General features: G+C 36.3%; 1 protein-coding gene across 1 annotated transcript in view; it reads left to right on the plus strand.

Annotated features, from left to right (window-relative positions):
- The window catches only part of ATP13A4 (ATPase type 13A4), a 151551-nt gene that overhangs the window by 125519 nt on the left and 11572 nt on the right, over positions 1-14460 (plus strand). The window contains exons 26-28 of the mRNA XM_011961225.1: positions 8906-9077; positions 10132-10325; positions 11431-11519. Of these exons, the coding sequence (XP_011816615.1) occupies positions 8906-9077; positions 10132-10325; positions 11431-11519 (455 nt within the window). The remainder of the gene's footprint in view (positions 1-8905; positions 9078-10131; positions 10326-11430; positions 11520-14460) is intronic.

The following is a 14460-nucleotide window of genomic DNA, read 5'->3' on the forward strand; positions in this document are numbered from 1 at the left end:
GGGCATTTAGTGCTATAAATTTCCCTCACACACTGCTTTAAATGTGTCCCAGAGATTCTGGTATGTTGTGTCTTAGTTCTCATTGGTTTCAAAGAACATCTTTATTTCTGCCTGCCTTCATTTCTTTATGTACCCAGTAGTCATTCAGGAGCAGGTTGTTCAGTTTCCATGCAGTTGAGCGATTTTGAGTGAGTTTCTTAATCCTGAGTTCTAATTGGATTTCACTGTGGTCTGAAAGACAGTTTGTTATAATTTCTGTTCTTTTACATTTGCTGAGGAGTGCTTTACTTCCAACTATGTGGTCAGTTTTGGAATAAGTGTGATGTGGTGCTGAGAAGAATGTATATTCTGTTGGTTTAGGGTGGTGAGTTCTGTAGATGTCTATTAGGTCCACTTGATGCAGAGCTGAGTTCAATTCCTGGATATCCTTTTTAACTTTCTGAGATTTTGACACATTTTTAAGTTTAGTCTTCATTATTAACCTCAAGGATATTGATAATACTAGAAGGTAGCAAAATAATGAGAGAGTTATCAGTTTTGAGTATTCACTATCTTTGTGTTTAATACCATATATTATTAATTGCACATTTATAAAAGTTATTTTTAATAATGGGTGTTTTGAATAACTGCCTTGAAATTTAGCAGCAATTTGCCCTCATGAGCCAATATGAACCAGCTACAGCCACCATTGTTTGACTGTGTACATTAATGACGCATTACAAAGATGCAAGTCTTTAATTGCCTCTTCTACTTGCCTCATGGTCTTTATATCTTCTTATCAGAATCTTTATATCTTGTCATCATAATCTTAACAGCTATCATGCCAATTTATTTTTAAAAACTTGTTTAAATACTGAAAAGAACTTGGTAAGTGGAGCAATCCCTCTCTATACTTCAGCTGCACCTCCCTGACACTGCTCTATAGGGTCCACCAATGACTTGCTTGCTATCAGCAACAGGGGCCCCTTCTCTGTTTGTCATTTCTCAGCAGCACTCTCTTTCCTTTAGAGGTTTCTTTTGACTTTCATTCTACCCACATTCCTGGATTACCTACCACCTTAATGAATACAGCTTCCCCATCTCTTTTGCTGATCCCTGCTCCTTTACTTGTTCTTCGACTTTTATAATCTTTCAAGTCTTGTTCTTGGATCCTCTGTCTTTTCAGCCTATACCATCTCCATAAGTAATTTCAAGCAGCCCCATGACTTTAATATTATCTACCTGCTGATGAATCCCAAATTTATATCTCCAGCCTTGATGTCCATCCAAAGTTCTGGAAATGTAGCTACTCTGCATCTAACTATGGACATTTAATAGGACTTAAACTTCACATTCTCAAACAAAACTCTTAATTCCCCCAGATCTGATATTCAGTATAATCATTATGTACTCACTGAGTCCCTAGTTTGTGCTCCTTACTGATCTAGGAACTTGGAACAATACATCAGTGAAACAAAACAAGATTTCTTTCCTCATGGAGCTTACATTCTACTGGAATCACACTATCTACCTAGTTGTTCTGAGAACTAGAGTCATCCTTTATTGTTCTCTTTTCTTCACCCATCATATCCCAGACATTCGAAATTTCTATTGGCGCTGCCTCCAAAATGTGCTCTGATTCCCCACCTCCATTTTCAGTGTAGCCCCCATCACTAGTCACTCAGCAATGCCAGCTCTTTTGTGCATTACTGTAACAACTTTGTAGCTCATCTTGCTGCCACTGTTGCGGCCCTATCCTCACTCCCATTTCCACAATAGTGAGAGTGTTGTTTTTAAATACAAATTTTATTATTTATTCTCTGCTTAAAATGCTCCAATGGCTTCCCAGTTTGACTCAATTCAAGTCCTTACATGATTGGGCTCCTGACTACTTCATCAACTTCACCTCTAACCACGTTTCCACTCACTGATGTGCCTGCTGCACTGGTCTTACTGTCTCTGATACATTGCCAATCTGTGGTCAACTCAGTACCTTTGCATGGGCTGTTTCTTTTGCTTAAAATACTCTCCCCTTGGATCTTTTTTTTTTTTTTTTGAGACAGAGTCTCGCTCTGTCGCCCAGGCTGGAGTGCAGTGGCCGGATCTCAGCTCACTGCAAGCTCCACCTCCTGGGTTCACGCCATTCTCCTACCTCAGCCTCCCGAGTAGCTGGGACTACAGGCACCCGCCACCTCGCCCGGCTAGTTTTTTTTTTGTATTTTTTAGTAGAGATGGGGTTTCACCATGTTAGCCAGGATGGTCTCGATCTCCTGACCTTGTGATCCGCCCGTCTCGGCCTCCCAAAGTGCTGGGATTACAGGCTTGAGCCACCGCGCCCAGCCCCCCTTGGATCTTTATATGTCTTTGATTTTTTTCATTATTCATATTTGAGCTCAAATGTCACTTCTTCAGAAAGATCACTTTAATAGTGAACAAACCAGTTCTCTATCACACAACTCTGCTTTATGTTTTCACAATACTTTCCACAATCTGAAGTTACGATATTTATCTTTGTTTTCATTAGCTTTTTGCCTGCTTCTCCCTATCCAGAATGTGTGTTTCATGAGATCAACATTTAGTCTGTATTGATCCATGCTATAATCCCAATACTTCTGACATATTAAAGGAGCTTGTTAAATATTTGTTAAATCTATTGAAAGAACAACCTCATATAGCCTTTGTTAACTTTCTTAGCAGACTTCCCCTTCACAGGAAGTCAAATTTATCTCTAAATGTGTAACTTTCATCCATCCCAGTTTTGCCATTTGAGGTGTCACAGAAGAGTTTGATTTTTTCTCCACAACAGTCCTTCTGTTTGAAATTTCTTTCAAACAGAAAATTCCATTTGAAAGAATTTGGAAACAGCTCTTATTTCTTCTGTGATTGTTCTCCTCTCCATAACAAGTGCCTTCAGGATTTTCTCTATTTTTTTGTTAAACAACTTGATTCTTTTCTGTTTAACATATATTAAGTGTATGTTATTAACATATATTCACTGTGAAAGATGGAAAACATTGCAAGATATAACAGAGAAAAACCTGTTTTTATCTTAATATCCAGAGCTAACCAATTAAAGCATTTTGATGTATTTCTGTCCAGTCTTTTTTCTAAATTATAAATTAATAAATTAGAATTATGTCTTCTATATAGTACATCTTATTTTTCATTTACCCATAGAACCATTTCTTAAATATCAATAAATATCTTACCTTTTTTCTTGTGGTAAAATTATATAACATAAAAGTTGTCATTTTTATTTTTTATGTGTATAATTTAGGGACATGAATTACATTCACAATGTTTGCAGTCATCACCACTATATGTTTTCAAAAGTTTTTAATCACCTCAGACAGATACTCTATCCATTAAGCAATAACTCCCCATCTTTTCTCCCTCTGACCCATGGTTAACTCTAATCTTTTTTTGTCTCTATGAATTTGCCTATTCAATATATTTCATATAAATGAAGTCAGGCAGTTTGTACCATTGTATCTGGTTTCTTTAATTTAGCATAATCCATTTTGTAACATGCATCAGAACTTAATTCATTTTTATAGCTGAATAATATTCCATTGTATGTATATACCACATTTTATCTATCCATTTATTTGTGGATGGACTTGGGTGCTCCCACTTGTTGGCTATTGTGAATAATGCTGCAATGAACATTTGCATAAAATATCTTTTTGAGTCCCTGTTTTCAATTCTTTTGGGTATAAAGTGGAATCTAGGTCATATGTTAATCATATATTTAACTTTTAAAGGAACCACCAAACTATTTGCCTAATGACTGCATCATTTTACATTCTCACTAGCAACGTATAAGGGGTCTAATTGCTTCACAGCCTCATCAATTCTTGTTATTTAATGGTCAAAGATTATTTTAACCATCCTAATAGGTTTGGAGTGATATCTTATTATGATTTTGACTTGCATTTCTCTAATGACTAATAATACTGAACATATAGGCATGTGCTCATCAGTCATTTACATGTTTTCTTTGGAGAAATGTTTATTCACATCCTTTGACCGTTTCCTAATTGAATTTTTGTCTTCTGGGTTTTGAGTTCTAGCAGTTCTTCATATATTGTGGATATTAAACCCTCATGAGACATAAAATCACAAATATTTTCTCCTATATGTTGTCTTTTCACGTTTTAAATAATGTCCAAGTTTTAATTTTAATGAAGTCCTATTTATTTATTTGTTTGTCTGTTCATGCATTTGGTGTTATATCTAAGAATCCATTGCCAAATCCAAGGTTATAAATATGTATCCCTAAGTTTCTTCTGAGTATATTGCATTGTTAACTCTTACATTTAGGTCATTTTTCCATTTTTTGTGTTAATTTTTACATGTGGTATGAAGTAGGGGTCCAACTTCCGTACTTTGTATGTGGAAATCTGGTTGTCCGAGCTTGTTGAAGAGACTATTCTTTCCTTCGGTAAATGGCGTCAATATGCATTTTGAAATCAATTGGCCATAGACATATGGGCTTATTGCTGGACCCTCAATTCTATTCCCTTGGTCTACATGTATTTCCTCATGTTAGCACCAAACTGGTTTGGTTACTGTTTTGTTAGTGAGTTTGAATTTGGGAAGTGTGAGTCCTTCAATGCTATTCTTCTTTTCAAGATTTTTATAAACGATTTAGGGACCCTTATAATTTCATATAAATTTGAGGACTGGCTTATCCATTTCTCTAAAAATAACTATTTAAATTTTGATAGAGATTGCATCAAATATGTAGATCACTTTGGATAGTACAGACATCTTAATAATATTAAGTCTTCCAATCCATTAACATGAGATTTTAATGGGTTTTTCCATTTATTTACATCATCTTTGATTTCTTTCAGCAAAGTTTTATAGTTTTCAGTGTAAAAGTCTTTCTCTTTGTTGGTTAAATTTATCTCTAGGTGTTTCGTTTTTTGGAAATAGAATTGTTTTCTGAAGTTTATCTTTGAATTGTTCACTGCTGGTGTATAGAAACACAATGATTGTTTTTGTGTTGATCTTGTGCCCTGAAACATTGCTGTATTCAGTGATCGATTTTATCAGCTTTCTTGTGAGTTTCTTAAGATTTTCAGTATGTAGGCTCTTGTCATCAGTGCATAGAGATGGTTTTACTCCTTTCTTCCAATTGGATGACTTTATTTCCTTTTTCTTTTTAAAAGTTACAACTTATTTTTAATTGACACATATTTGTACGTATTTATGAGGTACAGTGTGATATTTCAGTACTTGTGTATATTGTATAGTAATAAAATCATGATTAGCATATTTATCACTTTACACATTTATCATTTTTTGTAGTGAGAACATTCAGAATTCTCTTTTTTAACAATTTTGAAATATAAAGTATGCTATTGTTAATGATAATCATCCTACCGTGCAATAGAACAGTAGAACTTATTCCTTCTATTGAACTATAACTGTACATACTGACAACCTTCTCTCCATCCCCTTCTCCTCTCTATCTCTATTCTTTCCAGCCTTAAGAAACCGCTATTCTACTCTCTGCTTCTATGAAATCAACTTTTTTTGATTCTACAAATAAGTGAGGTCATGTGGAATTTGTCCTTCTGTGTCTGGCTTCTTTCACTTAGCACAGTGTCCTCAAGTTTCATTCATGTTGTTGCAATTGACAACATTTCCTTCTTTTTAAAGGCTGAATAGTATTCCATTGTCTATATCACATTTTCTTTATTCATTCACCTGTTGATATACCCTGAGGGCAATTCCATGTTTTGGCTATTGTGAATAGGGTTGCAATAAACACAGGAGTGCAGATATTTCTTTGACATACTGGTGTTATTTTCATTGGATATATACCCAGTAGTGGGATTGCTAGATCATATGGTAGTTCTATTTTTAATTTTTAAGGGAACCTCCATGCTATTTTCTTTAATGGCTGTACTAATTTATATTTGACCAACAGTCAAATGTAAACCAAAAAAAGAGACCCAAAGGGTTCTCTTTTCTTTACATTCCCACTAATATTTATTATTTTTTGTCTTTTTGGTAATAGCTGTTCTAACTGGAATGAGATTATATCTCACTGTGGTTTTGATTTGCATTTCCCTGATATTAATGATGTTGAACATTTTTCATATATCTGTTGGCATATGGCATACCTGTTTCTATTGTTTTTTTTTTTTTTGGAGAAATGTCTAATCAGGTCTTTTGTCCATTTTTTAATTGAATTATTTCATTATTAGTTTTGCTATTGAGTTTTTTCGAGTTCCTGATATAATCTGGATATTAACCCCTTGTCAGGGGTTATTATATTATAATGTGTAGTTTAGAAGTATTTTATTCCATTATGTAGGTTGTCTCTTCAATCTGTTAACTGTTTCCTTTGTTGTGCAGAATCTTTTTAGTTTTATGTAATTCCCATTTGTCTATTTTTGCTTTTGTTGCCTATGCTTTTAGGTTTTTAGGGAAAAATTTCTTGCCCAAATCAAAACCATGAAGCTTTTGTTGTATGTTTTCTTTTGGTAGTTTTATAGTTTCAAGTTTTACATTTAAGTTTTTAACCCATTTTGAGTTAATTTTCATATTTGGTGAGAGATTGGGGTCTAGTTCATTCTTCTGCATGTCGATAACCAATTTTCTCAGCACCATTCATTGAGGAGACAATGCTTTCCCTAATGTGCGTTCTTGGCACCTTTGTCCAAAATCAATTGACTGTAGATTTTTTATTTCTGGAATCTCTATTCTGTCCCATTGGTTTATGTGTCTATTTTATACCAATACCAAGCTGTTTTAGTTACCATAGTTTTGTAGTATATTTTAAAATCAAGGATATATGAGGCCTCTGGCATTATTCTTTTTGCTAAAGAGTGCTTTGGTTATTCAAGGTCTTTTGTGGTCCCTGTACATTTTGGGATAATTTTCCAGTTTCTGTGAAAAATTTCTTTGCTGTTTTGATAGAGATTGGATTGAATCTGTAGATTGCTTTAGGTAGTAAGGATATTTCAACAATATTAATTCTTCCAATCAGTTAACATGGGATGTCTTTCATGTATTTGTGTTAGCTTCCTTTTTTTTTTCACCAGTGTTTTATAGTTTCCAGTATGGAGATTTTTCACCTCCTTGGTTAAATTTATTTCTAGACATCTTACTTTTTGTGGTGTAGCTATTGAAAGTGGCATTATCTTCTTTATTTCTTTTTCAGATAATTCACTGTTAGCCTATATGAAAGCTACTGATTTTTCTATGTTGATTTTGGCTTCTAAAAATTTACTGAATTTATTTATTAGTTCTATTAGTTCTCTGGTGGAGTCTTTAGGGTTTTCTATGTATAAGAGCATGCCGCCACCAAACAGGGACAATTTGACTTTCTCCTTCCCAATTTGGATGTCTCCTTTTTTTCTCTTGCCTAGGACCAGGTTGCTGTGACCAGGACTGTACTATGTTGAATAGAAGTGGCAAAAGTAGGCATCCTTTTCTTGTTCCAGATTTTAGAGGAAAAGCTTTTAACTTTTCCCCATTTAGTATGATGTTAGTTGTGGATTTGTCATACATGGCCTTTATTGGGCTGAGGTGCATTTCTTCTATGCTTAATTTGTTCAGAGTTTTTAGCAGAAGGGAATTTTAATATTGTTAAATGGTTTTTCTGAATCTATTAAAATGATTATATGGTTTTTGTGCTTCATCCTATTGATGTGATGTATCATGTTTATTGATTTGAATATGTTGAGCCATCCTTGCGTCTTGGGGTGAATCCCACTTGATCATGGTGAATTACCTTTTTAATGTGTTGTTAAATTCAGTTTGCTAGTATTTTGCTGAGGATTTTTTTTTTTTACATCTAAGTTTATTAGAAATATTGGCCCTTTTTATTGTGTCCTTGTAGTGGGGGACTCATAGAATGAGTTTGGAAGTATATGCTCCTTTACAATGTTTAAGGATAGTTTGAATAGAATTTTTTGCCCTAGGCAACTGCATTTGTTAGCCTTATAATGTTTTCAAGCAATGTGCACTGCTTTTCTGTCCAGAGTGAGTTCTTTGTTAGGTGGAACAGAGACAAGTGCCTGCATCAGTCCTTCAGGTAGTTCCCAGACAGGTTGGAACAGACAAATATAACAATTTGTAAATGAGGCCTGCTTTGTTCCTTTTGTAACCAGGGACCAGAGTTCCCCACTGGGAATGCAGGCTATCTTCAAGATTGCCACTGAGCTGAGCAGGGGGTGGATCAAGTGCAAGTAGAAATGCCACAAAACTTTCCTGTGATCCTAAAGATGTCTTTTTCTTCATTCAATGTTCACTTGGTTGCAGTAAACTTTTCTGTTGTTCAGATTTTCAGATTTCTGACAGTTTCTGCTTGTATTTTGATATTTCTGTGGAGATGTGGGAACTTGGAGCTGCCTGCTTCATCATTTTGCTGGATATCACCTGTTGTCATTAAGTGTTTTAAAGCATTGCTTTATAGTGACCACATGTTGTTCCATTGTATAGATGTACCATAACTTATTGTAAACGATGCCGTAGTGAACATTTTTTCACATCTCTGATTAACTTTTTTAGCTTAGGATAAATTTCCAAAAGTAGAATAACTATGTCAAAAGTTATGAACATTTTTCAGTCTCTTCATATTTCTTGCCAAATTTCCCTGCAGGAGGTCTGCATCAATTTATTTTCCAACAAGCAGTTTCACATTTCATCCCTCCCTTCTCTGTAACTTAATGGTTTTTCCCTATTTATTAAGCCGAAAATGACATCTTGTGGTTCTGTCTGCTCTTTTAAGAATTCTTTGCATGACTTGAATTTGAATCCATTCATTCTTTTATTCCCTCAGTTTGTGATGTACTCCAATTTGTCCATTTCCTCAAATGTATGGGCCAATGGACTTACGTCATCCTTCTGATCAAGAATACGTTTTCCTGCTCTCATAAATATAAAATTTGAATTTATTTTATAGTGAATCTGAATGGTGCCTACCCCAAGCTGGTGCCTTTCAGACCTGCAGGACGGCTGATCTCTCCACCTCTGCTACTCTCTGTGATTTTCAACATTCTTCTCAGCCTGGCCATGCATATTGCAGGATTCATCCTGGTTCAGAGGCAGCCTTGGTATTCCATGGAGATACACAGGTATGAGTACAGTCTCAACTTCTGCTTCTCACATTCTAATTTCTATCAAACATCTTCTGGCCAATATGATGGGAAGCAAATGGGTCTTCATTCTGCCAAAGGTTTTGGCTTTTTAAAATCCCTTGGGCAAATTTTCAGTGATTATTTCTTCTCTGTAGCACAATTTAATGCTAATAAATGTATCATTCATTCATTAGCATTTCTCTTTGCCTGTGTTATATGATAATGATCTATGACCATCTTTTATATCTAGGGTGACCATGGATTATAGCTTGCCCGAGCAGTCCCAGTTGAAGTAGCCCAGTTTAAATTAAGTGATGTCCCAGTGAAATTATTAACGTCTTTTCTTTTCACCTTCAAAATGATCCTTGTTAGATAAGTTGTATATTCACCTCACTTACAAATTATCAGAGATTTGTTGTTGCTGTTTTTATAGAGACGGGGTCTCTCTCTGTTGCCCAGGGTGGAGTGCAGTGGTGTGTTCTCGGCTCACTGCAACCGCTGTCTCTGGGTTCAAGCAATTCTCCTGCCTCAGCCTCCCCAGTAGCTGAGATTATAGGCACGTGCCGCTATGTGCAGCTAATTTTTTGTATTTTTAGTAGAGATGGGTTTTCACCATATTTGCCAGGCTGGTCTCAAACTTCTGGCCTCAAGTGAGCCACCCACCTTGGCCTCTTAGGGATTACAGGTGTGAGCCACCACACTCGGCCAAATTATCAGAGATATTAAGCCACTTGGGGGAGGAATCATGACTTACCAGTCTCTTTCCCATATAGCCTTAATGAATGTGCATAATTTATTGAATATATAATTGGCTGAATCTCTCTCTCTCTCTCAATGTATCCAAAATATGGGTCTATCTGTTCTTGTTTTTTTTTTTCCCCCTATTTTTCAGTGTGTGTGCGTGTGTGCGCGTGCATGTATTTTCCAAAGCAGAAGCAGTTATAGAAGCATTGAGTGCCTGCTCTGGACACTGGTATGGAGTCTTCTGGGTACAAATGCTCCATAAAGGCTTGTCATCTCACTTCATTAGCTTCTTTGGTTTCCCTTTTAGTGCCTGTACAGTGCAAAATGAAAACATCTCAGAATTCACCATGTCTCCAACTGCTCCAGAAAAAATGGAAAGTAACAGTGCCTTCACAAGTTTTGAGAACACTACGATCTGGTTCTTGGGAACAATCAACTGTATCATGGTGGCTCTTGTGTTCTCTAAAGGAAAACCATTTAGACAGCCAACCTATACAAACTGTGAGTAGAACTGTACTGGATCAGAGGTGAGAAGTCAATCGAGAGAGTAGACATGTCCAGGTCCCTTAGGGAACAGCTGTAGAGTTGATTCTCATCTAGCATCTCTTGACTTCCACTCTAGGGCTCTGCAAAACACATTGTACAGCCTCGTCGTCATGGTTCTTTGCTCTTTCCTTCAAAGCTGCATTAAATACTAGGGCTTCTTTCTCCCTTTCCTTCACCAGAAGTTCGCCTCTGGGTGTCTTTTCTTGGGATCACTCCAAATCGAAAAGACCAATTTATTTCTCTACTTGTCAGTACTTGTCAGAGTTCACCCTGGAAACAATGGAGAGAAGCGTAAGGGAACTCAGGTGGATCCTGTCTCTTGCCTTGAAGGCAGTAGTCAGGGTGGCATTGTGTGGTGGCAGGCTGCTAGTGGGTCCAGCCTGGAGGAATCTGACCAGAGAGGGTTATGGAGGCTCTCGACCAGAGTACCTCCCTCCTACCGCCTTACATTCCGGAGTGGGAAGGTATGTTTGGATGAGAAATGAGTGACCTGTTTAATATTTGAGACATTTGTTTGTATATCATCACTACTCTTCTTACTGAAAAAATTCAAAGCCCAAATTGAGTACCTTTATGAACATTGTCATACAAATTTATTTGTTCAGAGAAAATTATTTAGCTTTTCTCCTTCCTGGGATGAGGAAGCAGCTAAATACTGACCTCTGTATGATAGCAATTTAAAATTGGGTTTATTGACAGGTTCCTTTTTACCGGAAAATGATTTGAGGCAGATGACTTGCATTAAAGTGACTCAGATACTTGGATATCTTCAAGGCATTTATTGAACATGTATTTTGTCAATGTTACCCTATATATATCTACTACTTTTATTAACTGAAACTTAAAATGGGCATGTGAAAATTTTCACTTGCTTCAAGGACATGCATAGAAATTGTAGAGGTGAGACTCATTGCTTAGAAATGAATACTTTCCATCTAGTGTTTGGATGTAGAAATCAAGTAAATTAAATCAGTGTTAATCTCTAGACTACATATGTCAATATATGTGACATTTTTCACTCTGATTTCTCAGAATAATAGCTGTGTTCTTATTTCCTCAGATATATTTGTCCTTGTGCTGATAATACAGCTTGGTGTATGTCTATTCATTCTATTTGCTGATATACCAGAATTATATAGACGTTTGGATGTAAGTCTCATCTTTGGGATATGGTGATGCTTTACAGTTCTGTAACAGCTTAACTTTAAAAAGCAGATTACAATTTCAATTGGCATGATTTTTGACACACATTATTCTTTTGGGATGGCAGAGCTAAAAAAAATATGCTAAATTTATCTATATTTTTTATTTAAACTGGTCAAGAAATAAAATTCTACCTAGTTTTGATTTCATGAGACTAAAGATAGTCTTTAAGTATTGAATACTTTAATTTTATTTTCTTCTTGTTATTTAAGAGACAGGATCTCACTTTTTTGCCCAGTCTGGAGTGCCATGGTGCAATCGTAGCTCACTACAGCCTCAAACTTCTGAGCTCAAGCAATTCTACTTCAGCCTCCCGAGTAGCTAGGACTGCAGAAGTGTGCCGTGATGCCCAGCTAATTCTTAAGAAAAAAATTTGTAGAGATGAGGGCTTGCTCTGTTGCCCAGGCTGGTCTCAAACTCCTGGCCTCAAACTAGCCTCCTGCCTTGGCCTCCCAACGCACTAGGCTTACAGGCTTGAGCCACTGAATCTGACCAACTATTTTCATTTTAAAAGAACTCCTATAAGATGAGAAAATATATTTCTATATTTTCTCTTTCAAATATGAGGGAATTTTTTCCTAAATGCTTCTGTTTTTTGAAGTTGTTTAAAACTGTTTTGCATACAGCTTTTTTGGGGGGGTTATTATTTAGGTATTTATATAGTTTTTTACAACTTTAAAAATGTTTTCTGTGTGCTCATACTTAATGTCTGTAAAACTTACTTTCCAAGAGCCATACTTTTCCTCATAAACTCTCTTATATTGTGTAATATTGATACAGCTATAAAAACCTACAAGATACCAAAATTTTACATATTCAAGCCAAGGAAAAACATATTTTGATCCCCTTAACCTATTCTTCTTGTATTACAATTTAATCATGGCTAAATGATCTTTAGATCAAGAAATGCAATAGTGAAGAGATGACTAAAGAAACAGCTCTTTTAATTGGTGCTTTGTATATCTGGTTGCCTCTCCATCTCAAAGATGAGTTTCATGAGGTCCAACAGTGTATCTTACTCATTCTTGTGTTACCAGTGCCTTACACAAAGAATGGCAAAATATGGCAAAGGAATGACTGGCTGATCATTGTGTATCAGACTCCTGAATATAAACAAGCACTTAAAGCATATAGTGTGTTTCCAACCAGCAACACCTGCACAAACCCACAGTGACACTGGCATACTAATACCTTTAGTTTGACATACTAATATATTTAGCATGTGTCTTTTTTATTTTTGTAATTACATTACTGTGGTTCGCAGTTGTTAAGTGCCTTCATGAATTAAATTAAGTTTTCATGGAAATAAGTAGGCTTTGCCCACTGGTCTTCTAAGTCAGCTAAAACTTCTTACTCCTACAGAAGTTAAGGATAAGATATGATGAGTTGAATGTCACTTTTTGATAGAAAAAGATTCTTACAGAAAGGCTGGGTCCTCTGGTACAACAAAATAGGGAACATATTTAATTTGGAGAGAATGTGGGTAGGGTCATTGCCAGCATGACTGAAAAGGATTCTGCAAAGACTTATTACTCACTTTTAAAACAATTATTTTTCTTATTATTACATAAAATATGTGTTCTTTTTAGAAAATGTAGAATGTGCAGACAAGGAAAATTATAACATTATTCACTATATTCTTCTTTACAATTCATATATTATAAATGTGTGTTGACTAATTTTTAGTTTTTTTAAAAGAATGGAATCATGTTGTTTTGCAACCTAGAAACTGCTTACTTAAAAAATTATAAATTATTTTAATAGGGAACACATTCATTTTGTTCACAATCCGAATGTTTAAAAAGCCATATAGTGAAAATCCTCATTCCATCTTAGATTCCCAGTCACCAGTTCACCTCCCTAGAGGCAACCAACGACACCAGTTTATTTTACATACTTTGGGACATATTTTGTACATTCTTCTTCCACATTTTTACACAAATAGTAGAAAACTATTATATTTGTTCAGGTCTTCTGAGAGGTAGATGTCAAGTTGAGTTTAGTTATGCAAGAGATTTATTGGAGGAAATTCCCGGAGTGGTGGGAGGGCAATAGAAAGCCAGAGGAAGTGGGGAGAGGCATCACACTGTGATGTGGGTTTATCTTCTAAAAAGAAGAGAGGGAGGAAGGAGGGCTGGATGTGTAGCATCTCAAACTGCAGTGCACTAAGAAAGTCAGGCCAAAGTTGCCCATCAGGCGTTTCTTTTTTTTTTATTATTATACTTTAAGTTCTAGGGTGCATGTGCACAATGTGCAGGTTTGTTACATATGTATACATGTGCCATGTTGGTGTGCTGCACCCATTAACTTGACATTTACATTAGGTATATCTCTTAATGCTATCCCTCCCCCCTCCCCACAATAGGACCTGGTGTGTGATGTTCCCCTTCCTGTGTCCAAGTGATCTCATTGTTCAATTCCCACCTATGAGTGAGAATGTGCAGTGTTTGGTTTTCTGTCCTTGGAATAGTTTGCTGAGAATGATAGTTTCCAGCTTCACCCATGTCCCTACAAAGGACATGATCTCATCCTTTTTTATGGCTGCATAGTATTCCATGGTGTATATGTGCCACATTTTCTTTTTTTTTGAGACGGAGTCTCGCTCTGTCGCCCAGGCTGGAGTGCAGTGGCCGGATCTCGGCTCACTGCAAGCTCCGCCTCCCGGGTTTTTGCCCTTCTCCTGCCTCAGCCTCCCGAGTAGCTGGGACTACAGGCTCCTGCCACCACACCCGGCTAATTTTTTGTATTTTTAGTAGAGACAGCATTTTGCCATGTTCACCAGGGTGGTCTCGATCTTCTGACCTCGTGATCTGCCCGTCTCGGCCTCCCAAAGTGCTGGGATTACACGCTTGAGCCACCGCGCCCGGCCCTCTGCTTTATTTTTTTA

This window comes from Colobus angolensis, unplaced genomic scaffold (genome assembly GCF_000951035.1).
Source record: "Colobus angolensis palliatus isolate OR3802 unplaced genomic scaffold, Cang.pa_1.0 Scaffold54, whole genome shotgun sequence".
NCBI classification, from domain to species: Eukaryota; Metazoa; Chordata; class Mammalia; order Primates; family Cercopithecidae; genus Colobus; species Colobus angolensis.